The sequence below is a fragment of the Haliotis rubra genome, unplaced genomic scaffold (assembly GCF_003918875.1).
Source record: "Haliotis rubra isolate DU_JTF1 unplaced genomic scaffold, ASM391887v1 Scf761, whole genome shotgun sequence".
NCBI classification, from domain to species: domain Eukaryota; kingdom Metazoa; phylum Mollusca; class Gastropoda; order Lepetellida; family Haliotidae; genus Haliotis; species Haliotis rubra.
The window spans coordinates 406135-434054 of record NW_025767481.1 but is presented as its reverse complement, the minus strand read 5'-3'; the positions used below and the strand labels follow the sequence as shown (position 1 = coordinate 434054).

The following is a 27920-nucleotide window of genomic DNA, read 5'->3' as shown; positions in this document are numbered from 1 at the left end:
AACAGAGTTGTGTCCCCTAGCTATCAGGATCTGACACATACATGTTAGAACTTGTGTACAGAGTTGTGTCCCCTGGCTATCAGGATCTGACACATACATGTTAGAAACTTGTGTACAGAGTTGTGTCCCCTGGCTATCAGGGATCTGACACATACATATTAGAAACTTGATGTACAGAGTTGTGTCCCCTGGCTATCAGGATCTGACACATACATGTTAGAACTTGTGTACAGAGTTGTGTCCCCTGGCTATCAGGTTCTGACACATACATATTAGAAACTTGTGTACAGAGTTGTGTCCCCTGGCTATCAGGATCTGACACATACATATTAGAACTTGTGTACAGAGTTGTGTCCCCTGGCTATCAGGATCTGACACATACATGTTAGAACTTGTGTACAGAGTTGTGTCCCTGGCTATCAGGATCTGACACATACATGTTAGAACTTGTGTACAGAGTTGTGTCCCCTGGCTATCAGGATCTGACACATACATATTAGAACTTGTGTACAGAGTTGTGTCCCCTGGCTATCAGGATCTGACACATACATGTTAGAACTTGTGTACAGAGTTGTGTCCCCTGGCTATCAGGATCTGACACATACATATTAGAAACTTGTGTACAGAGTTGTGTCCCCTGGCTATCAGGATCTGACACATACATGTTAGAACTTGTGAACAGAGTTGTGTCCCCTGGCTATCAGGATCTGACACATACATATTAGAAACTTGATGTACAGAGTTGTGTCCCCAAGCTATCAGGATCTGACATACATATTAGAAGCTTGATGTACAGAGTTGTGTCCCCTAGCTATCAGGATCTGACACATACATGTTAGAACTTGTGTACAGAGTTGTGTCCCCTAGCTATCAGGATCTGACACATACATGTTAGAACTTGTGTACAGAGTTGTGTCCCCTGGCTATCAGGATCTGACACATACATGTTAGAACTTGTGAACAGAGTTGTGTCCCCTGGCTATCAGGTTCTGACACATACATATTAGAAACTTGTGTACAGAGTTGTGTCCCCTGGCTATCAGGATCTGACACATACATATTAGAAACTTGTGTACAGAGTTGTGTCCCCTGGCTATCAGGATCTGACACATACATATTAGAAACTTGATGTACAGAGTTGTGTCCCCTAGCTATCAGGATCTGACACATACATGTTAGAACTTGTGTACAGAGTTGTGTCCCCTAGCTATCAGGATCTGACACATACATGTTAGAACTTGTGTACAGAGTTGTGTCCCCTAGCTATCAGGATCTGACACATACATGTTAGAACTTGTGTACAGAGTTGTGTCCCCTAGCTATCAGGATCTGACACATACATATTAGAAACTTGTGAACAGAGTTAGAGTTGTGTCCCCTGGCTATCAGGATCTGACACATACATGTTAGAACTTGATGTGTACAGAGTTGTGTGCCCTGGCTATCAGGATCTGACACATACATGTTAGAACTTGATGTACAGAGTTGTGTCCCCTAGCTATCAGGATCTGACACATACATGTTAGAACTTGTGTACAGAGTTGTGTCCCCTGGCTATCAGGATCTGACACATACATGTTAGAACTTGTGTACAGAGTTGTGTCCCCTAGCTATCAGGACACATACATACATGTTAGAACTTGTGTACAGAGTTGTGTCCCCTGGCTATCAGGTTCTGACACATACATGTTAGAACTTGATGTGTACAGAGTTGTGTCCCCTGGCTATCAGGATCTGACACATACATGTTAGAACTTGTGAACAGAGTTGTGTCCCCTAGCTATCAGGATCTGACACATACATATTAGCTTGATGTGAACAGAGTTGTGTCCCCTGGCTATCAGGATCTGACACATACATATTAGAAGCTTGATGTACAGAGTTGTGTCCCCTGGCTATCAGGATCTGACACACATACATGTTAGAAACTTGATGTACAGAGTTGTGTCCCCTAGCTATCAGGATCTGACACATACATGTTAGAACTTGTGTACAGAGTTGTGTCCCCTAGCTATCAGGATCTGACACATACATATATTAGAAACTTGATGTACAGAGTTGTGTCCCCTGGCTATCAGGATCTGACACATACATACAAGTTGATGTGCGTGTAGAGAGTTGTGTCCCCTAGCTATCAGGATCTGACACATACATGTTAGAACTTGTGTACAGAGTTGTGTCCCTGGCTATCAGGATCTGACACATACATGCTAGAAACTTGATGTACAGTTGTGTCCCCTAGCTATCAGGATCTGACACATACATACAAGCTTGATGTGCGAGTAGAGTTGTGTCCCCTAGCTATCAGGATCTGACACATACATACAAGCTTGATGTGCCGTGTAGAGTTGTGTCCCCTAGCTATCAGGGTCTGACACATACATACAAACTTGTGTACAGAGTTGTGTCCCCTGGCTATCAGGATCTGACACACATACAGCTTAGAACTTGTGTACAGAGTTGTGTCCCCTGGCTATCAGGATCTGACATACATACATGTTAGAACTTGTGTACAGAGTTGTGTCCCCTGGCTATCAGGATCTGATTGTCCTCTGGCTACATACATATTAGAACTTGATGTACAGAGTAGAGTTGTGTCCCCTGGCTATCAGGATCTGACACATACATGTTAGAACTTGCTATGTACAGAGTTGTGTCCCCTGGCTATCAGGATCTGACACATACATATTAGAAACTTGATGTTACAGAGTTGTGTCCCCTGGCTATCAGGATCTGACACATACATGTTAGAACTTGTGAACAGAGTTGTGTCCCCTGGCTATCAGGATCTGACACATACATATTAGAAGCTTGTGTACAGAGTTGTGTCCCCTAGCTATCAGGATCTGACACATACATTAGAAGCTTGATGTGTACAGAGTTGTGTCCCCTAGCTATCAGGATCTGACACATACAAGCTTGATTAGAACTTGTGTACAGAGTTGTGTCCCTAGCTATCAGGATCTGACACATACATACAAGCTAGAACTTGTGTACAGAGTTGTGTCCCCTGGCTATCAGGATCTGACACATACATGTTAGAATGTGAACAGAGTTGTGTCCCCTGGCTATCAGGATCTGACACATACATATTAGCTTGAACTTGTGTACAGAGTTGTGTCCCTGGCTATCAGGATCTGACACATACATATTAGAAACGATTGTGTACAGAGTTGTGTCCCCTAGCTATCAGGATCTGACACATATATACAAGCTTGATGTGCCGTGTAGAGTTGTGTCCCCTAGCTATCAGGATCTGACACATACATGCTAGAAGTTGCGTGTAGAGTTGTGTCCCCTAGCTATCAGGATCTGACACATACATACAAGCTTAGAAACTTGTGTGCAGAGTTGTGTCCCCTAGCTATCAGGATCTGACACATACATACAAGCTTGATGTGCCGTGTAGAGTTGTGTCCCCTAGCTATCAGGGTCTGACACATACATACAAGCTTGATGTGCCGTGTAGAGTTGTGTCCCCTAGCTATCAGGGTCTGACGTTGGTTCAGGACACATTTGGAACTCACAAGAAACAAGGAGAGCTGACCTTAAATAATTCTACTAATCAAGAAGATTTTATTATTTTCCTTTTACTGCTTACATACGGTTATATTCCAGTGTTTGATTAGACGTTTGTTGAAGTATTACAGATGAACATTGAGGTGATAATGGCTTCTGTTCCTTATACAGGCAGACCCAGTGGAGGCTGATGTAGAAAGATCCCTGTCAGCCTTCCAGGCCACCGGCAAAGTACCAACCACAGTCATGGAAGCTAGGTTAGACATCCCAATTGTGTAGATTGATGCTCATGATGTTGATCTCTGGATTATCTGGTCCACACTCGATTATTTACAGACCGCCACCATATAGCTGAAATATTGCTGAGTGGGTCATAAAACACCAACCAAACCATGATGAGAATTTATGTTCTGCAGCCAGTACACATGCACTTAGAGGTGACAGTCATGTTAAAGTCAACACCTACTGGGTACCCATATACTGCAGTCACTCAAAGACACCTTACAACACCGCTCACCACTGCCTGTATTGTGGGATAAGACCATGAAATTTCATGTCCTTGATTGTAGCTACTAGCCAATTTCCAAGTGATGTCACATTTGTATTGTCTTGTGAGATCAACTTATAAAAGCCAATGCTGTAACATTAAAGCTATGAAATCATTCAAGCGGACAAATTTGTGTTTTGCTTGTGTTGAGTTTTCAACACAAGCTTATTGAATAATTATAATCTTTTGGAGGCCCATAACCTCAGTCCTCTATAACTGATGACAATACACACTGTCAGGAAATTGTTACCTGTGTTATCAGACACTCCTGTATTCATGTATTCTTTTTCTAATGCTGTAAACCGCCTCCGTGGTGTAGTGGTTAGAGCGTCCGCCCGGAGAGCGGAAGGTCGCGGGTTCGATCCCCGATCGCGTCATACCAAAAGACGTTAAAATATGGTACTTGTTGGTCCCTGCCTGGCGCTCGGCATTATTGGGTACAACAAGGACTGGTCGGCTCGGAGTCAGTATAATGTGTCTGAGTGGGGTATTCATGCTTCACTGCGGCATGATATCTCAGTGGGCTACCACTATAAAACCAGCTTAAGTCTGGGCCAGTACAAGCACACATACACATACACACGCATGCACGTCGTCATATGAGCAAAATATTCTCAAGTACGACGTTAAACCCAATTTCACCTCACCTCACCTCTAATGCTGTATTATCTCCATATTACAGCATCTTCAGGAAGCCCTACTTTGTTGGAAAGTATCTGCGATCGCTGCTGAAACCCAGACATGTAAGATGATACGTAAAGAAGGTAACATGGTCCTATCACTAGATTCTGGTCTCTGTATGCTCCACTTACTGTGCCTCAGTCATGGAGGTTGATGGAGAGGTGATATTTCTGCAACACCCATACTTCACTGCATTTCTCTTCAAGGAATACATACAACTGCTTCTACATGATAATAATACTAGCAATAATGTTGTCTTTTTTCACTACCTAAATGCTCATGTGGCTCCATTAGTTTTACCCAGTCGATGGATCAGTGAGCACTCATTCTTTCTCAGCTCCTTGGAGAGTACTCAATCCAAGCTGCCTTCGTGTTACCAAGTCATACTACCGGGTACCCATTCACTGCTGGGTGAAGCGACATAACCACATTTGCTTTCAGTTGATGCAGGACAGGACACAACCCCTTGGAAGTGAAGGTTTAGTTCTTGCTTGAAGGTTTAGTTCTTGCTTGAATCAAGTTATTACTTCATTCAGTCTTTGAAATGAAAAGCTAGACCATTGCTGGTACATTGATATTGCTGGAATATTGCTAAAAGGCTCCTAAAAATAAACTCACTTACTCACTCACTTATGTTACTGCTGTCTGCTTCAGCTGCCAGACAAGCCTGACATCCGGATGAAGATGATCGCATCACTGAGGAAGGCTGACAAGATACCAGCATCCATGTACACCAAGTACCAAGAAGCCTGCCGCACAGAGTCCAAGCAACTGTTGGAAGGTCATTCAATCTTCTGTTTTGTTTGGTTGGTATTTAACGCTGCACTCAGCAATATTCCAGCTATATGGCAGCGGTCTGTAAATAATCGAATAATGACCCAGACGATCCAGTGATCAGCATGAGCATTGATTGGGATTCGATGACATGTGTCAACCAAGTCAGCGATTGGTTGCCTGACAGGCCCGAATCCCGAAACAAACTTAAGTTCTTACTCACAACACGCATTGGTTGCTGAAGACCAGTTCTAACCCAGTTCTTCAAAACTGGTGGAATGTATATAAACAATTAAAGTTAAAAGATAAACCAATGGATAACAAACCAACACATGGAATATAAAGCAGTGTTTGATCAACAGTGAAATGCCATGGCTAAGATGGGTTGTTTTAGATGGACATATTTCTTGCACATGTATTTAGTGCAGTGATGTAGTCGTATGTACATAATGTCATTGCCCATGACAAATTTAGCAAATTTAAGCAGTGGAATTACATCATCCTTCAGTGTCAAGGCGGAATATAATTTGAAGGCCAGACTGATTTAACCACTTGTATGATGATGGTTATGGCAGCATGCATTCCTGATTATTCAGTCAGTCGCCATCACCCTCTTATAATATCAGACAGAGAATTCTTAACACTGCTGAATACTGAGCCAATCGGGGTCCTCTCATGGATACAGTGTATGAATACCATTTCTGGTGTCCCCCCGCCTGGTGGTGATATTGCTGGAATATTGCTAGGAACTCCATAAAGACATACTCACTCAATCACCCACTCACTCACTCAAACACCCACTCACTCACTCACTCACTCACTCACCCACTCACTCCTCGATTCTGTTGAAGGTGTGTTTGATGTCGACAGTCAGGATGATGTCATGTTAGATGCCCTGATGGCACCAATGGAGCAGCTTCGCTTCCGACTGGACCAACTCCACAATGCAGTGGTCAGCACAGAGGGACAAAACAAGCCCACTGGACAGAGAGGTGACTAATTGCTGGGAGTTTGTGACTGAAGCATGTGAAGTAGTTTCTTGTGATTGTCATGTAAACATACAGAGGATCATTGGGAAAACCAGGGTGATCACCAGGGCTGTCAGGGGTTTTTCAGTATTGACCATACCTCCAGAATTGCAAAAGTATTTTGTCAAAAGTGACAGAATTTCTTTCACTGTATCCATCAGATATTGGGGCGGTGGGGTAGCCTAGTGGTTAAGCATTTGCTCGTCACGTCGAAGTCACGGGTTCGATTCCCCACGTTGGTACAATGCGAAGCACATTGCTGGTGACTCCGTCGTGATATGATGACTTAGACTACCATTTGCCAGACATTATTGTGGAACCCACAGTGGCTGAAGGGGCTAGATCTATAATTTGTGTGTTGATGCATCACTCTGAGAGTGTGGGTTTGAATCCTGGATGGAGCTCAACTAAAAAGTGCTAGAGTCCATACTTCACTGAGACAGCGTTTGAATTTTAACATGATGCTTTTGGCCACTTTGTAAATGGGATTGTGTATTCATAATACAGTATTGCTTCAGTTTCAAATTGCTGACTCACCTGATACTAAAGTACTGTCGGAAATACATGGGACTTGTTGGGTTTTACCTGCGGAGACTTAATATCTATTCCTTCCACAGGAAACTGGCGCACCTTATTGATATTTTCCAAGCAGTTTTAAACCCCACCTTACAAAGTACATGTATGTGTGTTGTGTAGTGTTCTTTTATTGCCAGTGTCCGAGGTGATATCTGTGATCAGTGACAAGCTTGAGGCCTTGTTGAAGACAGGGGCAAACATGAAGACAGATGACACACCAGCTGGTGTGACCATCAACACCGACAAGCCAGACATTTCAGCTGTCCATCTTCAGGTTAGTCCGGGATTCTAGATGGCCAAAATAGTTAGGAGGCACTACTTTATGGGAAGGTGATGTCGCCTAGCCCTTGAAGTCATCATTTCTGACGCAGTACCCAGGTTCGATTCCCAACATGGGTTTCCAGGTTACAATGTGTGATGACATTTCCTTTGTCTGATGTTGCTGGAGTATTGCTGATCCTGTATTGGAATGTTTATTCTCTATAATATGTAAATCTGGTGGAAACAAGCAGCTACATTTACAGTGGAAACCCTCTAAACCGGCATCCGTTGGGACCGTAAAAAATGCTGGTATAGAGAGCATGCCAGTTTAGAGAACTTTTCCCATTTCAACCTGAGAATGATCTTCCGTGTGCCGTAAATTACGACTGAACAACATGTTGATAGTCATCATATTCTTTATTCATCATTAAAGATAACATCCAGTATCATCGCAGTTAAAAACTTCTTATGGTACTGGGCACATATCGGCATCAATCAAAGAAGGGAGTCGGACTTAAACTTGTCACTTATAATGTGATGTACAATGGTATTCATGCTTCTTTGAACTGTTTTAGTATCTCAGCCAGGCTAGCACTATTTTACCAGCGGACAGTCAAAAATTAATTTATTATACAAGTACACACGTGTCACTCACCAATTTACCTCACCTATGAGGCCTAATATTCTCACACTCCTTTTATCAGACAACATCACCTCACCTGAGCTTAATTAAAGATGGTAATCAGTCTGTGTTGTTAAAGACTTCAGCCAATCAGCCAATCAACATCAAGCAAGACACCAGATGCCGGGTTTAGACATCACTCTACTGTACAAACAGTCAATTGGGTGAACTTTGTTAGACTTTCGCTGGGTGTGGAAATGATCATAAATTAACTAGCTGAATTAACCACATTCTAGTGCCGATATTGAGAGCATGCCGGATTGGAGGGCTGCCGGTTTAGGGGGCTTCCACTGTATATTGAAAGTACTGGAGAGATGGGAGTTTAGACTTTTCTCATTTAGATCCATAGCATTACAGACAGGTTTGAGTGGAAGGAAAGCAATCTGAATACATGACATGATTTTATGGATAACAACTTCTATTTATTCATCTAGTGGTTAAAGCGTTGTTCGGCTCGTCACGCCGAAGACCCGGGTTCGAATCCCCACATGGGTACAATGTGTGAAGCCCATTTCTGGTGTCCCCTGCCGTGATATTGCTGGAATATTGCTAAAAGCAGCGTAAAACTAACTCAGTCTGTCAGTCTATTTATTCATCAGGTGAAGGAGCAAGAATTTAGCTCTGAAACATCATATAAAGAATGAAAAGAAGTTGTTATCCATAAAAAGGTGTCATGTATTTCATTTTAGTCCCACATCTAAATGTGGTTCAAAACATCTAAATGCCATTTAAGAACTTCGAATCACATGGGAAAACAATCTGGTTCAAAGGGAGTGTCAAGAGACAGTGTGAGACAGATTACTGATCCTGGTGTAGAACCCAACTCACTCACTAACACACTGTGATAGGGACTGGCTGGTCACCATGTCTCCAGAGTGTATATTGCCGGGAGCAATGTCATCAACATATACTTGGTACAGACTACTGTTGGAGTCCCAGTCACGTGGCTGCTATTTACTGTACTGAGTTGTGTCCCTTGGGGACACATCATTGTGGGTTCGAAATTTGGTTTGTCCTGATTTTATTTCTAAAATTGTCAGCACCAAACCAATTCTCACTTTGAACTTTCTCCCACATCAAGCTGCAATACTCTGACATGCAACCCTTACTTGAATACTGATAAATGCCTAAGGCTTTGTTTGTTTATTATCTGAAAACAGTTTTGTACCATGATATGCTGTTTCATTAATTAAGGTAAAAGGGCACGTTGATTGTAATTTCAGACAGTCATTTTACATTAAGCAATTCCATTGAAAATAAGTCCCTTGTCGTCAACTTCATCTCATGTCCGAAACATCATTCACGAAACTCAGAGCCACCTTGACGTGTGTCTATTTAACCAAATATTTCTCTTTCCAGATTGTGGATTGTTTATTAAACACCATTTGTCGCACAGTGACGGCCGACCTGGGTTCTGGCTGCCCGGTGATGACATGGCTGCCCGAGCTGGTCAAGATGACCTCCCAGCACAGAACCTTACATGCACCGGTCATACAACGGGTGGCCTTCCTGCTGCTGAAGGAGGTAGGATTATATAGATGTGCCATCCATCCAGTGTTTGCGTTTCTGGTATATAGCCGATGCTGTCTGGTAGTGCTGGAGTGATTGGTCAAATAATCGGTCAATCAGTGAGTTGTTCTCGCCTTCATCAGGAATTATTAATGGGCTAATGGATTAATGGATATTCATTAAAAATCAAACGTCAGATCAAAATGTATGTTTCTAATTGTTATGTTTGTTAAACATGACCCAAACAACATGTTAAATGTCACCCAAAACCGTGCCAACATTATCTAGTGCATGCTCTTATGTTGCCGTGTAAGACATGTTAATGTTCTGCAGTTGGTCAACCGATCATTCTGAAGGGATTCCACTTAATAACAGGTCCCCTGCAACCTCAGATTCCTGTTTGTGGGCCGTTGATCAGACTCGGGGACGTGGGTTGTTGCATGTCGTAACACAACAGTGTGGATCGTTGATCAGACTCGGGGACGTGAGTTGTTGCATGTCGTTGTAGCACAACAGTGTGGATCGTTGATCAGACTTGGGGACGTGGGTTGTTGCATGTCGTTGTAACACAACAGTGTGGATCGTTGATCAGACTTCGGGGGCGTGGGTTGTTGCATGTCATAACACAACAGTGTGGAGTCGTTGATCAGACTTCGAGGGGCGTGGATTGTTGCATGTCATTGTTGCCAACAGTGTGGATCGTTGATCAGACTTCGGGGGCGATGGGTTGTTGCATGTCGTTGTAGCACAACAGTGTGGATCGTTGATCAGACTTGGGGGCGTGGGTTGTTGCATGTCGTTGTAGCACAACAGTGTGGATCGTTGATCAGACTTCGGGGATGTTGGTTGTTGCATGTCATTGTAGCACAACAGTGTGGATCTTTGATCAGACTCAGGGGCGTGAGTTGTTGCATGTCGTTGTAGCACAACAGTGTGGATCGATTGATCAGACTTCGAGGGGCGTGGGTTGTTGCATGTCGTTGTAACACAACAGTGTGGGCCATTGCTCACAACATCTATCACTGAATTGTCTGGACCATTCTCAAGTATTCACCGGCTGTTATGCGTAGATCTGGACCCTGTCTTGTGAAAGCTATCGTAGCTCTACACTGTCATAAGTCTATGTTACAGTATAGAAACAACTTCCATGGTTGGTTGTGAGCATGGTTTGATGTCATGTTGTTTGTGTGGGTGTGTTTTGTTTGTTTTGTTGTTAACACTGCACTCCAGCAGTGTTGGTTGTAGTCTGTATATAATGGTGTGCCTTGTGATGTTGGTTGGTGTGTGGTGTGATGTTGGTTGGTGTGTGGTGTGCCTTGTGATGTTGGTTGGTGTGTGGTGTGATGTTGGTTGGTGTGTGGTGTGCCTTGTGATGTTGGTTGGTGTGTGGTGTGCCTTGTGATGTTGGTTGGTGTGTGTGTGCCTTGTGATGTTGGTTGTGTGGTGTGCCTTGTGATGTTGGTTGGTGTGTGGTGTTGTGGTGATGATGGTTGGTTGGTGTGTGGTGTGCCTTGTGATGTTGGTTGGTGTTGGTGGTCTGGTGTGATGTTGGTTGGTGTGTGGTGATGTTGCCTTGTGATGTTGTTGGTGTGTGTGGTGTGTTGATGTTGGTGGTGTGGTGTGCCTTGTGATGTTGGTTGGTGTGTGGTGTGCCTTGTGATGTTGGTTGGTGTGTGGTGTGCCTTGTGATGTTGGTTGGTGTGTGGTGTGCCTTGTGATGTTGGTGTGTGTGTTGGTTGGTGGTGGTGTGCCTTGTGATGTTGGTTGGTGTGTGGTCTGGTGTGATGTTGGTTGGTGTGTGGTGTGCCTTGTGATGTTGGTTGGTGTGTGGTGTGCCTTGTGATGTTGGTGTGAGGTGGTGCCTTGTGATGTTGGTTGGTTGTGTGTGGTCTGGTGTGATGTTGGTTCTTGTGTGGTGTGCCTTGTGATGTTGGTTGGTGTGTGGTGTGCCTTGTGATGTTGGTGTGGTGTGGTGTGCCTTGTGATGTTGGTTGGTGTGTGGTCTGGTGTGATGTTGGTTGTTGTGTGGTGTGCCTTGTGATGTTGGTTGGTGTGGTGTGCCTTGTGATGTTGGTTGGTGTGGGGTGTGCCTTGTGATGCTGTTGGTGTGCTGGTGTGCCTTGTGATGTTGGTTGGTGTGTGGTGCGCCTTGTGATGTTGGTTGGTGTGTGGTGTGTGGTGTGATGTTGGTTGGTGTGTGGTGTGCCTTGTGATGTTGGTGTGTGGTGTGCCTTGTGATGTTGGTTGTTGTGTGGTCTGGTGTGATGTTGGTTGTTGTGTGGTGTGCCTTGTGATGTTGGTTGGTGTGTGGTGTGCCTTGTGATGTTGGTTGGTGTGTGGTGTGCCTTGTGATGTTGGTTGGTGTGTGGTGTGCCTTGTGATGTTGGTTGGTGTGGGGTGTGCCTTGTGATGTTGGTTGGTGTTTGGTGTGGTGTGATGTTGGTTGGTGTGTGGTGTGATGTTGGTTGTTGTGTGGTGTGCCTTGTGATGTTGGATTTGTGTGTGGTGTGCCTTGTGATGCTGGTTGTTGTGTGGTGTGTGGTGATGGTTGGTGTGTGGTGTTGGGTGTGATGTTGGTTGTTGTGTGGTGTGCCTTGTGATGTTGGTTAGTGTGTGGTGTGCCTTGTGATGTTGGTTGGTGTGTGGTGTGCCTTGTGATGTTGGTGTGTGGTGTGCCTTGTGATGTTGGTTGGTGTGTGGTGTGCCTTGTGATGTTGGTTGGTGTGTGGTGTGCCTTGTGATGTTGGTTGGTGTGTGGTGTGCCTTGTGATGTTGGTTGGTGTGTGGTGTGCCTTGTGATGTTGGTTGGTGTAGGGTGTGCCTTGTGATGTTGTTGGTGTGTGTGGTGTGCCTTGTGATGTTGGTTGGTGTGTGGTGTGTTTGTCGTTGATGTTGGTTGGTGTGTGGTGGTGTGCCTTGTGATGTTGGTTGGTGTGTGGTCTGGTGTGATGTTGGTTGTTGGTTGGTGTGCCTTGTGATGTTGGTTGTATGTGTGATGTCTGGTGTGATGTTGGATGTTGGTTGTGTGGGGTGTGCCTTGTGATGTTGGTTGGTGTGTGATGTACCTTGTGATACTGGATGTTATGGGGTGTGCCTTGTGATGTTGGTTAGTGTGTGGTGTGCCTTGTGATGTTGGTTGTTGTGTGGTGTGCCTTGTGATGTTGGTTGTTGTTGGTGTGTGCCTTGTGATGCTGGTTGTTGTTAGGTCTGGTTTGATGTTGGTTGATGTGGGAGTCCTGCAGTGATATTGGTTGTTGTGTGGGTGTGCCTTGTGATGTTGGTTGGTGTGTGAATTGTGATGCCTTGTGATGTTGGTTGTTGGTTGGTGTGCCTTGTGATGTTGGTTGTTGTGTGGTGTGCCTTGGTGATGTTGTTTGTTGTGTGGTGTGCCTTGTGATGCTGGTTGGTTGGTGTGTGTGTGATGTTGGTTGTTGTTTGGTGTCTTCCTGTGATGTTGGTGTGATGTTGGAGTCCAGTGTGTGGTGTGATGTTATTTGTGTGGTGTGCCTTGTGATGTTGGTTGTTATTGTGGTGTGCCTTGTGATGTTGGACGTTTGTATGTGTGGTGATTGGCCTTGCCTTATGATGTTGGTTGGTGTGTGGTTGCCTTGTGATGTTGGTTGTTGTTAGGTCTGCCCGTGATGTTGGTTGATATGGAGTGATGTTTGTTGGTGATATTATGATGTTGTGTGGTGTGCCTTGTGATGTTGGTTGTTGTGTGGTGTGTCCTTGTGATATTGGTTGATGTTTGTGTGGTGTGCCTTGTGATGTTGGTTTGGTGTGGTGTGCCTTGTGATGTTGGTTGGTGTGTGGTGTGCCTTGTGATGTTGGTTGGTTGTGTAGATGGATTGAATGATGCCTTATGATATTGGGTGTGATGTTGGTTGGTGCCTTGTGATGTTGGTTGTTGTGGTGTGATGTTGATATTGGATGTGCCTTGTGATGTTGGTTGTGTGTGTGTAATTGGCCTTGTGATGTGGTGGATGTTGGTGTGGTGCGCTTGTGATGTTGGATGTTGGTTGGTGTGCCTTGTGATGTTGATTTAGTGTGTGGTGTACCTTGTGATGTTGGTTGGTAGATGTTGGTGTAGTGGCCTTGTGATGTTGGTTGTTATGTAGAATTGTGCCTTATGATATTGGTTGGTGTGTGTGATGTTGCCTTGTGATATGGTGTGATTTATTTTGATGTTGGTTGGTATGCCTTGTGATGTTGGTTGTTGTGTGGTATTACCTTGTGATGTTGGTTGGTGTGTGGTGTGATGTTGGTTGTGTGGTATGATGTTGGTGTGTGACCAGATGTTGATGTGCGTGGTTGTTGTGTGCCTTGTGATGTTGGTTGTGTTGTGTGGTGTGCCTTATGATATTGGTTGGTGTGATGTTGGTTGTGTGTGATATTGTGATGTTGGTGGTGTGCCTTGTGATGTTGGTTGTGTGGTGACTGGTGATTGGTGTGATGTTGGTTGATGTTGGTGTGGTGTGCCTTGTGATGTTGGTTGGATGTTGGTTGTGTGGTGTGTGATGTTGGTTGCTGCGTGTGTGATGTTGGTTGGTGCCTTGTGATGTTGGTTGGTGTGTGGTGTGATGTTGGTTGATGTTGGATGTGCCTTGTGATGTTGGTTGTTGTGTGGTGTGCCTTGTGATGTTGGTTTGTTATTGTGTTGGTGGTGTGCCTTGTGATGTTGGTTGATGTGTGGTGTGCCTTGTGATGTTGGTTGGTGGTGTGGTGTTGTGATGGTTGGTGTGTGGTGTGGTGTGATGTTTGGTACTGGGTGTGTGTGGTGTGTCGTTATGATATGATACAGTATTATGGTACTGGTACCTGTGATGCACGGGATGGTGTTTTGTGTGCGCTATGGTATGATAAGGTATTATGTATTGGTGTGTGTATGGGCTTGGTGTGTGTATCACTATGGTATGATAAGTAGGTATTATGGTATTGGGTGGTATGGGATGGTGTGTGTGTCACTATGGTATGATAAGGTATTATGGTATTGGGTGGTGGATGGTGTGTGTATCACTATGGTATGATAAGGTATTACTGTACTGGGTGTTATGGGATGGTATGTGTCGCTATGGTATGATAAGGTATTATGGTACTGGGTGGTATGGGATGGTGTGTGTGTCACTTTGGTATGATAAGGTATTATGGTACTGGGTGTTATGGCATGGTGTGTGTCACTATGGTGTGATAAGGTATTATGGTGCTAGGTGGTATGGGATGGTGTGTGTGTCGCTATTGCATGATAAGGTATTATGGTACTGGGTGGTTTTGTGTGTTTGTCTGATGTTGTTGCGCTATGCTGTGGTGGAATATGCAGTTTTTTTGAAAACAAATGTTGGTTGATATTCCACAGGGCCCAAACCTCAACCAACAACACATGACAGGGTTGTCTGCCCTTGTGTGTCACCTCTCTAGTCTTCAGCACCTGTTTGGTCCCATCACCTGTCACCAAAAGGGAGATAACTCTGGCAGCCTTGTTGATGCCTACTGCATCTTCTCCTACTGAGAACTGGGGAACAACTTCTCTCCACACTGCAGTGAGTTGATGAACCATCTTTCGTAAAGATACAAACAGATCATATACGATTTTATTACTTGGTAATAAAGAGAGGTGACTATTTGATTCATGTAAGTTTTGTTAAGATGCTTCCATGATGATATTACAATAGTTGTAGGTCTGATGTGATACTATCGTTGTGGCATTTTCAAAATGTCCACACCTTGTGTTAGACTGTCAAACATATTTCAGCATGTGATGATGCTTGTCAAACATTTTTAAACATTTAAAGATCTTTTTTAACAGATGATATAAATGTAAAAATTACTTGTGAAAAGGCTTACAGGGTAATGTCCTGTGTATTGGTGGTAAGTCCAGCCAATAAGTCCGCTACTGTCACCTATGTAATGTTCTATCCAGGTTCTGCACCAAATACCTGGAGTATGCATTTCTCGGGTTTCTCAAATCTGACACCAAGTCATCAGAAGAAGATTCTATAGCTGTGATTCCAAGTGAACTTGTTAAAACGGTAAGGAATTTGTTTTGACACAATATTTTGGTTTGTGTTATTTTTCAATTCTGTTCAGTTTGGAATATTCCACAAATTATACAACACTGGCCAAATTACAAGAAATTTCCTTTATTTGTAATCACTGAAATGAGTTTACTTTGCTGTAGTGGTAAATATGACCATATTGTTGTCCTACTGTGTGTTCTCGGTGGAGAGGGGCCCTGGGGTAGCCTAGTGGTTAAAATGTTCTCCCATAGAACCAGGTCGGATTCCCCACATAGGTACAATGTGTAAATCCCATTTCTGGTGTCCCCTGCTATGATATTGCTGGAATTTTGGTAAAAGCAGTGTAAAACTAAACTCACTCACTCACTCTCTATTGATAGTTCTGCCTCCTGTGTTGGCGCCTCCTGCCATCCACACGGACCATGGTTACCTCAGATTCCCAGCATACATCAGCTTACACAGTGTTCAGTTCGGACAAGTACCAACAGCTGCTTGGGGAATCAAAGGTACACTAGTGTGACAGCATGCATACATGCATGCATGCATGCATGCATGCATACATACATACATACATACATACATACATACATACATACATACATACATACATACATACATACATACATACATACATACATACATACATACATACATACATACATACATACATACATACATACATTCATACATTTGTATAGCGCCAATATCCAGTTCAACTGCTCAGAGGCTATTGGAAATGTGGTTGGAAATTACATCTTTGTTTTTAACAGCATTTGGGTCAGTATTGTCCACATGTAGACCTTCTTTGGACATGCGATTTTCATTGTTTCGTTGCCATAGCAACAAATTTAAAAAATTGGTGTTTCCACACCTGTTGATTATGAGACATCAGTACAAACATCCCTGAAGACCCTATGGAAATGGGCTCCTGATGTTAATGTCCCATGTTGAATCATTGTGACATCAGGAACAAACAAGGGATGATGGTACCCTGCAACTGTTCTTGACAAAGGAGCAATGTGACGTATCACGGACACTCACCAACCAGGGTTGATGGTCACCTTTGATGTTCATAGCTTATTCAGTGGGGAGTTGTTTTCTTTGATGTATCCACTGTGCAAGAAATGTTCTAAACTGAATTTGTGCATAAATGTTTTTCTGAGGAAACAGCGACTCTCTTATATAAGTAAAACCCAATGAGATCAGTTTGATATTAAGATTTTGTGTGAGGATGTTTCTATAGGTGGTAGGGTAGCCTAATGGTTAAAGCATCGCTCGTCATTCTGAAGACCCAGGTTTGATTCCCCACATGGGTACAATGTATGATGCCCATTTCTGGTGTCCCTGCTGTGATATTGCTGGAATATTGCTAGAAGCAGTGTAAAACCATACTCACTCACTTCTGTAGCTGATGTATATTTCCAGGTGTCGTTGGAAGACTGGGTCCAGAGAGAATTGAATGTGGATCCAGATCAGGATTGTCTCCCTTACTCTCTGAGGTAACCATGTGTTTAGCACTATATGTGTTTGAAACTGATGACACTCCATGGCATTAGATATCAGCTGTCTGGTAGTCATGATTGTTTTCTGCTTGGATCTCGTGAATTCCACACCTGTCATGAGAAATTATCCCTTGAATGTGTAACCCTAATAATGGCTTTAGCTCTGCGCAGGGCCTAGATTTTCGAAGCTCTCTTTGCACTAAGAGAGTCGTAAGTTAATGTTAATGTATGGCACTTACGACTATCTTAGCGCTAAGAGAGCTTCGAAAATCGGGCCCCTGGTGTGCCCAAACACCTATCACAAACAAAAACTAATACCTGTTGCATGAGACTATAAGGGAGACAAGCAGACACCAATGCAAGTCAAGCAACATTCTCTTGGAACATTCATCCAAAACCTGTTAATATGATTTGATACTTGACACTTGCTCTGAAAAATAGCAGTAAACTTTAAAATTAAACCTTATCACACCTATCTACATTCTACCATGTCTCCAGACAGGACTACTTCACCTGGGCGGTGTACGGACATTTTCTGGCTTCTACAGGCAGACACATGGATGTAGCGACCGTCTGCTCGGTGCTGCTGGATGCTCTAGTCAACAAACACCAACAGTGAGAGAAGATTACTTCATAATCATTATCTTTACCTCATTCATATTTCATGATTGACTTCAACAAACATCATGTTGTAAATTCCTAGTTGTTACCACACAGAAATGATCACTGTGTTAATATAAAGCTCAACTCATTGTGGAACATTTGGGCTTTTCCAAGTGGGTATCATGATTTGACCATAAGGTCAAGGTCAGAGGTTACCTGCCAGTGAGTAAAGGCCTTGACCTTATTTCTTGATAGGAACTGTTGCAAACACCAGTAGTAAATTCCCACATTTCCTGAATGTTTTCACCCATAAAATGATCCATGTTTAAGGCGCTCACTCGTCACTCATAAAATGTTTATCCATTGTTATTTTTTGTAAGTGAGATTATGTAAAATGTGGACATCTTGAATATTTCACAGATTTGTTTATGCAACTGCCTTCCTCCATTATCAGTGAAAGTATTCTACTTCTCTGCATTGTTGTGCAATGGTTGACAAACAAACCTGTTTCTGAAAGAGCTCTCAAGTGATCTCAGCAAAGAATATTCATGATCTCATGAACAGCTTTGTTGCTTTACAAAAGAATATTCATGTTACATCATTGTCAGGCAGTATGAACAGCTATGTTGACTTTGACAACATGTTCAACAGTTTGGTTTTACAGCCTTGCATCCCAACATCCGGCAGGGGACATGAAAGGCTTGGTATTGTCAGGCAGTAGTTGGGTCTGCAAAATATTCATTCAAGGGGAAATGTTGGTCATCTGACTGGCATCATTTGGGATGTCAGATAAAGCTTGAGTTAAAGCAGGTTACATGTCAACATAAACACTTCATTTGTGATCAGGTCCTTGTGTGTGCTGGACAAGCTAGCTGTGTGTAGGCAATATGAAAGAGGGAGACTACACTCTACCAGGCTAGAGTAGTGGGCATCGCCAGAGGTCCCTCTGCACTTCTGCAGGATACTCGCACTCCTCGCACTTCTGCAGGTACTGCACTGCTGCGTTAACAAACCATGGCCAATATGTTTAATTATCCATATCATTATTGTCAACCGAATCAGTGATTTTCTCAAATACATACTGATACCACAACGAAATGTGAAATTTTTGAGGCGTTGGACCTGCCCTATATATATTTCAATGTTATCTTGTCTATTGGCACTTTCATGAGATTTGAATGAAGATTTGTGAGTCCAAAGTTAGGTTATATGACACAAACCAGCGCTGACAAATGGTGATCTTCTGGAGTAATTTTCAAAGTGCCTTATTCCCAACTCACTCACTCATGTGTATGTTTTACCCTGGAAAGTGTCATTATGCTTGTAAATGTCTGAAATGTGGCTGCTAAGTTAGAAACTGTGTCCCAACAAACCTGATTATATGTATACTGCACAGCATGACACTGTCTCATGTTTGCAGATGTTGGTACAACATCTCCCTCCATGCTCAGTTCCCTGGTTGGTTGGCCATCTTGATTCAATAACAGGAAGTGCAGAGTATGCTGGGAAGGTTTCATGTCAAACAGCAATCGTTTCTGTTACCAGGTGTGTGAGCTAGAGTTGTGGATTCAATCAAACCGATGTTGAATTGAAACTGTTTCAATATATGAATATCTACTGAATGAAACAAAAAAACAAACACAGGAAATTCAAGTGTTCATGTTATGTTTTCCAGTTTTCTTCACAAGCTTTGTATCACGCTATGGGGAGGAAATCGGAGAATAAATAAAAGAATACTGCTGTGACGTGGTGTTCTCTTATTTGTTACCCTCAGTATTTTTCTTGCTTATTCGATGATATTGTGTGGGAGTTTTGTTTTGTTGAAGAAAATTTTGCCCAGATAGGTGTGCAATAAGTTGACTAAAGTCTAAATAAATTATACACTGGTTGAACAAGATTTGTTAAATTGATATGAGGCAGCCTTTCTCCTCTGTATCATAATAATAAAGCAGTATTTCATTGTTTATATATGCAGGTATTTAACAATGTCTGCTAGAATGCCATTATTCTGCCCCAAATCTGTAGCAAATGTGATGTAAAACTTTTTTAAAAATTAAAATTATAAATTTTCCAATTCTTGTTATACTACAAACAAAAAATAAGGGAACACCCTAACATTTGATAGTCATATATAAACTGAAACGTGGTGAGATCATTTATACTCTAAGGTAAATGTAACTTTTTGTGTGCTTAATGGGCACTTTAAACGACATGTTGGAACATGCAGTGAAGCAACTGATTCAATATTCGTTGAGTGAATTGAAACAATGAAACATTGTTAAAAACAGCGAAAAACAAGGGTGCTGAAACACACCAGCACATGTTTGATTCAAACGCCCAAACAAACAGCCTCGTAAAAAAAAGACAGATTTCCAATGCAGCTTGACTGCATGTTCCAAACATGTCATTTAAAGCGCCTATTAAGAACACAAAAAGTTGCATTTACCTAAGAGTATAGATGACCTCACCACGTTTCAGTTTATACACGACTATCAAATTTTAGGGTGTTCCCTTATTTTTTAATTGTAGTATATATTGTAATAACTTATTTTATGGATATGTAGATGTGCACTTTAGAACAGCAATCACTTGTACAGATATATCAACACTAGTTATTTGCTTGTTGTCATCAACCAGGAAACAAGTCATGTTTTCATGCTTTACCCATGTATTTCTTGCTAATGATAGGGTTTTCCTGACAACTATTATATTTGTCAGTGAAAATGACATAGTCAGATTGTCAGCATAAACAGTAGTTTATGGCTGTGGTGTAATGTGGTAGTATTTTTATTAATATGTGCAACGATAAATATTGTTTTATAACGCTGACTGATTTGAGTGAAATAACAAACAAAAATCTTAAAAATTACTTTCCAATGGTAATTTGTTTTGTAATCAGGGAAATAGTCCCATTCCTAACATAATTAGCAGTATGAATGTCATTTCAGATGGTCATATTCTTTTGTGGAAGGTCATACTTTATGACATTTTATATGAAACATTTCACGTTTCATGAGTAAGACTGGCCATATATTTTCTCTGTTTGCATTCTCCTGCCCACTCTGAATTTTCATTCCATCATAAAATTATGAATAAGGTTTCTAATCAGAATTATGCCTGTTGCTGTGAAAATTTATGCCCTGATGTGATAAAAACAAATACTATTACCACAGCACCCATTAACAGAACCTGCTTCATCTTCATCTGCATTTTCTAAATGAAACATTGTCTGTGAAGCAAAGCGACTTAATCTACTTCATAAGGGACCATACATAATTTATGGCTAGGGGGTGATGATGATTTTCATGGAGAAGCAAGTACAATGCGAATGACACACCACACACACCCCTTCCCTAAAATTTATGTACAAAGTAAGTGACCCCACCCACCCTGCATGTTGTACAAAATCAATGACACACACACACACACACACACACACACACACCCCTTTCCATAATTTTTAAGCATAATATTTTATTATTTCTCTGTACAAGATTGCTGTCACACACACATACACACACACACACACCTGTCTCTCTCTCTCACACACACTAAAATCATCATCTCTCTCTCTCTCTCTCTCTCTCTCTCTCTCTCTCTCTCTCTCTCTCTCTCTCTCTCTCTCTCTCTCTCTCACTCTCTCACACACACACACACACACACACACACACACACACACACACACACACACACACACACACTGGCCATAAATTATGAACAGTCCCTAAATTAGTTTAATGACTATTAACCAAGTGATCAGGTTGGAGATGAGAAACACCTAAAAAAATATCGATGGTATACTGGTAACTGAATTCCCAACAATTCTATTCTATGTGCAGTTAGCATCGAGGGTGTGGTGTGTTTCAGGTTTGTGGGTCAGCTGCCAGCCTACCTGTGGCTGGTGAACACACTGACGGACACACCCACCTCCCAACATGTAGCAGCATTGGTGAACACCCTGGAACAAAGCCTGGTATTGCTTGTACACTGGATATGTCAATGAAACATGAATAACCACATCAAATAAGCTCCGTTATGAAAGAAATGGGGATATTTTTGATGCATCATGCTAAACAGGAAGTGAGCTGCTGGGGGAAGATGTTTAGTGGTGTTGATTTTCCTCAAACAGTGTACATTCAAGAGGCCATTGACCTTGAGTTTGAGATAAAAAAAAATGTTGAGTGTTTATCGGATATAATTTGTATGTAGTACACAGCTCTGCCTGATGGAGACATGCCTGGTTACCATGGGCAACCGGTGGCAGCAGAAGCTGTGATAACTTTTTCAGAAGCTTGCACTTTTGTATTGATTAGATTTGCATGTTGGGTACAGTTGGTGCTATCCCAAACTTGGCTGTTAGTGTTATTTTCACTTGGATTCAGCACTTTGTTAGCTTTTTCATCATGCCAGCAGAATGGTACTAGATTGAGACTGATTATAAATGATCAGTAATATGAGATAATTCAGATAAAATAGCTTGCAGCTCATTTAGGCTGTATGATTATGAAAACATTATTAGATTTTAACAGAAAACCTGCACTATGAGACAGTTTTGTTTGTTTCATGTATAACACAGTGTCACTGCACTTGAAGTGATTTTCTGGATGTATGGCATAATCAGTTCAGACATTCTAGTGTTTGACATGAGCGTCGATGCCATTACTCATGTTACAAAACCTGACCGCCCATTTCTGGTGTCCCCCGCCGTGATATTGCTGGAATACTGCTGAAAGTGGCGTAAACTAAACTCACTCACTCACTCACTCACTCACTCACTCACTAACTCACTCACTCACTCACACTCACTCACTCATATGATAAGCAGTTGCTGCTGCTGCTGCCGCTGTATTCTTCATTCCTCTGGTTCTTTGAGACAATGGGCTCTGAGTGATGCTGAGACAACTATTCGGAAAGCCTGTCTCTTGTTTTGTGCCACAGTATTACAGATATATGACATGTAGTGTAGTCAAGACAGCAAACTCGTGAAGATCCGGGTTAGAATTGGTATTCAGTAACCCATGCTTGTCGTTAGAAGTCACTAACGGGATCGGGTAGTCAGGCTCGCTGACTTGGTTGACACATGTCATCGTTTCACAGTTGCGTAGATCGATGCTCCTGCTGTTGATCACTGGATTATCTGGTCCAGACTCAATTATTCACAGACCTCTGCCATAGAGCAGGAATATTGCTGAGTGCAGAGTTTAACAACAACCAAATCTAAGTATTTTATGTCATGTCGTTTACACATGAGTGTGCAGCTACAATGGATGGTCTGATTGCCATACTACTTTCCCTTCAGGCTGTCTATGTCAGTGAGAGCAGTTACCTCCCCTGCCAGCTTACACTACACATCACTCAGGTAATTATGTTTGTTGTTCTTGTAAACGTGTACAATATTATATTATAGAGTGCTGTCATTCATAAAAAAAATTCTCGTACGACAGGTTTGTTTTTGGTTCTGCCACATGCCATCGTAGCCAAAAACCATAACATGAAAAGCATAACATTCTTGTATTTGTTGTGGGTCTGTGAATGATTTTTCAGACTGTAAAGTTGTGTCGGTAGGATTTCTGACACATGTTTCACATATCGAGGCATGTTGTCATGATAAAATATTCTGAGTTCCAATATAATCAGAATCTGAGAGTTTCTTTGAGACCCCCGTGAAGATCCAGGTTAGGATTGGTCTTCATCAGCCCATGCTTGTCAAAAGAGGCGACTAACAGGATCAGGTGGTCAGGCTCGCTGACTTGATTGACACATGTCATTGTATCCCAATTGCGTAGCTTGATGCTCATGCTGTTGATCACTGGATTGTTTGGTCCAGACTCGATTATTTACAGACGTCTGCCATAGAGCTGGAATATTGCTGAATGCGGCATTAAACACCAACCAACCATCCTTCCTTGCGCCTGAGGGGCGATGGGGTAGCCTAGTGGTTAAAGCGTTCGCTCGCCACGCCGAACACCCGGGTTCGAATCCCCACATGGGTACAATTTGTGAAGCCCATTTCTGGTGTCCCCCGCCGTGATGTTGCTGGAATATTGCTTAAAGCGGCGTAAAACCAAATTCAGTCAGTCTGTCAGTCCTTGCGCCTGTGGAATCTCATGCAATAGCAATGATTTGACCCTTGTAGACCTGTGTATAAAAGTGCCTTGGTCTGGGAGCGGCCATTTATTGTGTTGGGAAATCGTATTACCGTGCCATAATGTCCCCTGTTGCTGCGGTGCAGGGAGTGAGGGGAACTCAGTGCAGTGCTGCTGTCTCCGATCTGTGCAGACATCTCCCACTTGATGTGTGCACATATCCGCATTGCTTCATATTCATCCAAAGGAGCCACTAAATATAGCTGTGACTCTCACTGTTGACAGTCTGACACAAGATCTGTACAGCACTTAGCCTTATCTCAGTGTGCAGTCACCACAGTATCCGGTATTGCTGATACTTGTATTGGGCTCGCCATCAAAACTACCATATTCAAACTGAAATAACTTCAAAATAGTAATGAGTGAGTGAGTGGGGTTTTAGTGATATTCCTGTTATATCATGCAGAGGACACCAAATATGGACTTCATATATTGTATGGAAGTCGTACAACTGGTAGTCTAGACTGCGGGCTTTGTGTACCCCTCTGATAGGTGTTAATTGGCATGGCTCCCACAGCCGAAAGCTATGATTACACAATGCCATTTAGAAAGTGGTCAAATGTAACATATGTTATATTTGGGATTACACTTTCTTAGTAAAGTACAAATTCTAGTACTTTTTTTGAGTTGAGCCCCATCCGGGATTCGAACCCACACCCTCAGAGTCAGGCACCTAATCGCCAGCACACAAAGTCAGCCGCCTAACCCGCTCCGCTACCGCGACTTCCACAAAAATGGAAGTCGGACAACTGGTAGTCTAGACTGCGGGCTTTGTGTATCCCTCTGATAGGTGGGTGCATTTTTGTTATTTTTCCTTATCCTGACTCATGCTCTTTTGCTTGTCTTCTTCTTCTTGCGAACATAGTGGAACACTTGTATCTCCTTATTTGAAGCTCCCTTCAAAATAAAATCACTAATTGGTACTCACCACGAGTTGCTCCCCTTTGTCTCCCCTGGCGGGAAAGGTGTCGCCACCCTCTGGCCATGTGCTCCACTCTCTCCTTCTTCGCCCAGTGAGCAGGATGTGAGAGCGCCTTGTGTCTCCTTACACACATATCCTTTGATAATCTCTTAGTTTTTACCTCTCATAGGTTACTATAGAGGTATAGCTAGTATCCTTTACTATTTGTATTGATTAATTATCGATTTCTACTGTTTATTCACGTGTATTCGTGGATTGTTCAGCTAGCTTTTACGCTCATGAAAATCTGTAACGATTTGTAGATTACGCTTTTCTGCCTCCGATCCACATGTAATATGCCCTAGTTGTTCTACCGTGCGTTTAATTCACGTTGCAGTTACTGCATTAATTTATCTCATTCTGCATTTAATAAATATCATCTTTGCGCTCTTAAGGCGTGCTGCAGATAGATCACGCAAACAAGGGCAAAACATGGCAGAGAGTCCAGATATTCCATCCAGTCAGCTGCTAGCGATCGACCCTCTCCCGCCTGGTGTTCTGCTAGAGACCCTGCGGCAGAGAGGAACGTGGGACGCAGTCCGTTACCTCGAAGAAACGACCGGCCTCCCCAGACATCCCGTCATTGCAGACTAAGTCTAAGAGGGCCTCATCGTCGTCTCAACGCAGATTGAGGACACCCAGGGCAGCGCAGACTTCCAAAGGGAAATCTACGAAGACAGCAAGAACTTTCTCAGCCGAGATCGTTCCAGCAGCAGAGTTGGGCCTCTACGATGATCAGCCGATAATCATCCCCGACTTACGGCAGAAGAAGCGACCGGTGTCAGCGACTGTGACTTCTGCAGAGATCTCCATGCAGCCTGATGCCTCTACACCGACGCCAGACGCCATTGATGTGAACCCATCGCAGAAAAGACGCCGGCGACTTCGTCACAGATCATCCCAGAAGACATGATGCGGCAGATTATGAACATCATGGAGGACCACTACAAACTGCGCAAGCAGGGTCCGAGCCTTCGCGAAGGCTCCAACGTAGACAGCACCCCAGAGGCACCCCCCGTCAACGTAGCAGCCAAGACGATGTCACCTTTCGCGAAGGAAGTCCCCGCACCACCTTGACGAAGGACCTAGATGTACAGCCTTCAGCGAAGGCCTTCGCTGGCGGGGAGAGATCATCACCATCTTCGATTTCATCTCTAGATATGGACTCAGACCATCAGACATCACGGAAGCCTTCGCGAAGGTCATATCATCGATCCCCGGACCGGACGCTAGAATGAAGCCGGCTGAAGGCATTCGCTGGAAGGACATATGATTCCAGATCTTCATCGCCTAGAAGAACATCGAGGGACTGCCGAAGAGCTTCGCGAAGCTATCAACATTCACCTCACAAGTCTCCGAGAAGATCATCCCATAGACGATCTCCACTCCGTTCATCACCAGGTCGATCACCCATCAGATCTCCACATAGAGCGGCGCACAAGTCAACTAGATCGCCACAAACCTCATCAGATATACAGACAGCTACACGCAGTCCCGAAGAGCATCTACAATTTATTAATGATGATGGTTTTGAGGATGATGGAGGAATCATATTTTCTGATGCAGATACAGTATTGGATGGTCAATAACCTAGATCTCACATCACCATCTAAAAGTGGCAATACAGCTCAGACGTATTTGATGAAGGAAGATGATCCAGATGCAATCACTCTACCCCCGATCGACCCGATTGCGGCAGTGCCACAGAATCTAGATGCAGCTTTCCAGAAAGCTACGAAAGTTCAGATACCACATCTGCCCAACTTTCAAGCCAAGAAGTTCTCCACGCATAACATGGACTCCTTCTACAAGGCCCAGGACATCGATGAGAATTATAAGATCATCAGCGATGTAAAGAACAAGATTTACAAGATGGATGATCGCAAGTTGGCTCATATAGAAACCATGACGAGACGTATGTTCTTTGGGTTAAATAGATCTAGGACGATCAATGAGACTCTTATTACTAGATTCCGGATTCCAATGCACGGAAGATGATAGAATGATTTATTCTGCCTTACTTATGCAAAAGAAAGATCAGCAGTTTTTAACGGATCATCTTACATCTGTTTCAGCAGCACTGACCTTAGCTCGTCGTCAAGGCCTCCTCGCCTCCTGTAATTGGGGGGAGAACTTTACAGCCCCACTTTATACAGCCCCGTGGTCGACAACATCCATCTTTGACGGAGAAATCGACAAAGTCGCCAAGGAAGTCTCTAAGGATTCCAGGGAAGTCCTTATGATTAGATCCATGGACACACTAGCCAGCGTCATTCGTCAGACTTCACAAAGATACTCAGGCAGATCTAAGTTCACGGGCCTACAAAGAGCAAGAGACAGGAAGATAGCCAGCTCTAGAGGTAAAGATTCTTTTCGTCGCCCATATGGCAACTATAGAGGAGGATCAGGAAGAGGCAGGACACCCAGAGGTTCCCGCAATTATAGACGCTGAAACACAGGTTCGGAACGACTGGAGTCTTCCACCCCCAGCCGTTCCAGTACAACCAGCTCAAGTGGGTGGACGCCTCCAACTACACTGGGTAAACTGGGGAATACTGCAAGACCCTTACGTCTCCAACATTCTTCAACACGGATTTCGTATCCCTCTACAGGCCAAGCCTCCGCTGACAATCAAACCCCCCAAGTTCGATTTACATAAGCGTTAACAACTACCAAAGATAAAAGAGGCTGTTTCATCACTCCTATCCAAACAGGCCATAGAAGTAATAGATCAAGCAAACGCCGAACCAGGTTTCTACTCCCCAGTTTTCCTAGTTCCCAAGAAAAACTCCACGGAGAAATACAGACTCATCTACAACATGAGCTTTTTCAACAAGAACTATCTACGAAACCACCGGTTTCGCGCATGATACATTTACCTCAGTTACGCCAGATGATTCGGTCCTATGGACTACATGGGCAGCATAGATCTACAGGATGCCTACTTGCACATCCCCATTCATCCCGATTCCAGGAAATACCCTACGATTTACTCTAGAAGGGCTACATTACCAGTGGAAAGTACTCCCATTCGAATATCATCAGCCCCTGGCTATTCACGAGGATAACGAAACCGATTATCAAATTTCTACATCGTCAAGGGCTACGCAGTGCGCG

The 27920-nt window shown here is 43.2% G+C and overlaps 2 protein-coding genes across 2 annotated transcripts in view; both read left to right on the top strand.

Annotated features, from left to right (window-relative positions):
• Positions 1-18656, top strand: part of LOC124260413 (Fanconi anemia group A protein homolog) — a 48594-nt gene extending 29938 nt beyond the window's left edge. The window contains exons 17-28 of the mRNA XM_046694716.1: positions 3691-3776; positions 4749-4809; positions 5402-5528; positions 6373-6513; positions 7263-7399; positions 9428-9592; positions 14931-15114; positions 15495-15603; positions 15972-16097; positions 17017-17090; positions 17592-17708; positions 18543-18656. Coding sequence (XP_046550672.1) covers positions 3691-3776; positions 4749-4809; positions 5402-5528; positions 6373-6513; positions 7263-7399; positions 9428-9592; positions 14931-15083 — 870 coding nt within the window. The 3' untranslated portion in view covers positions 15084-15114; positions 15495-15603; positions 15972-16097; ... (1 more) ...; positions 17592-17708; positions 18543-18656. The remainder of the gene's footprint in view (positions 1-3690; positions 3777-4748; positions 4810-5401; positions 5529-6372; positions 6514-7262; positions 7400-9427; positions 9593-14930; positions 15115-15494; positions 15604-15971; positions 16098-17016; positions 17091-17591; positions 17709-18542) is intronic.
• The window catches only part of LOC124260412 (Fanconi anemia group A protein-like), a 31582-nt gene continuing 19675 nt past the window's right edge, over positions 16014-27920 (top strand). The window contains exons 1-7 of the mRNA XM_046694715.1: positions 16014-16097; positions 17017-17090; positions 17592-17708; positions 18657-18684; positions 19117-19241; positions 21564-21669; positions 22996-23055. Of these exons, the coding sequence (XP_046550671.1) occupies positions 16014-16097; positions 17017-17090; positions 17592-17708; positions 18657-18684; positions 19117-19241; positions 21564-21669; positions 22996-23055 (594 nt within the window). The remainder of the gene's footprint in view (positions 16098-17016; positions 17091-17591; positions 17709-18656; positions 18685-19116; positions 19242-21563; positions 21670-22995; positions 23056-27920) is intronic.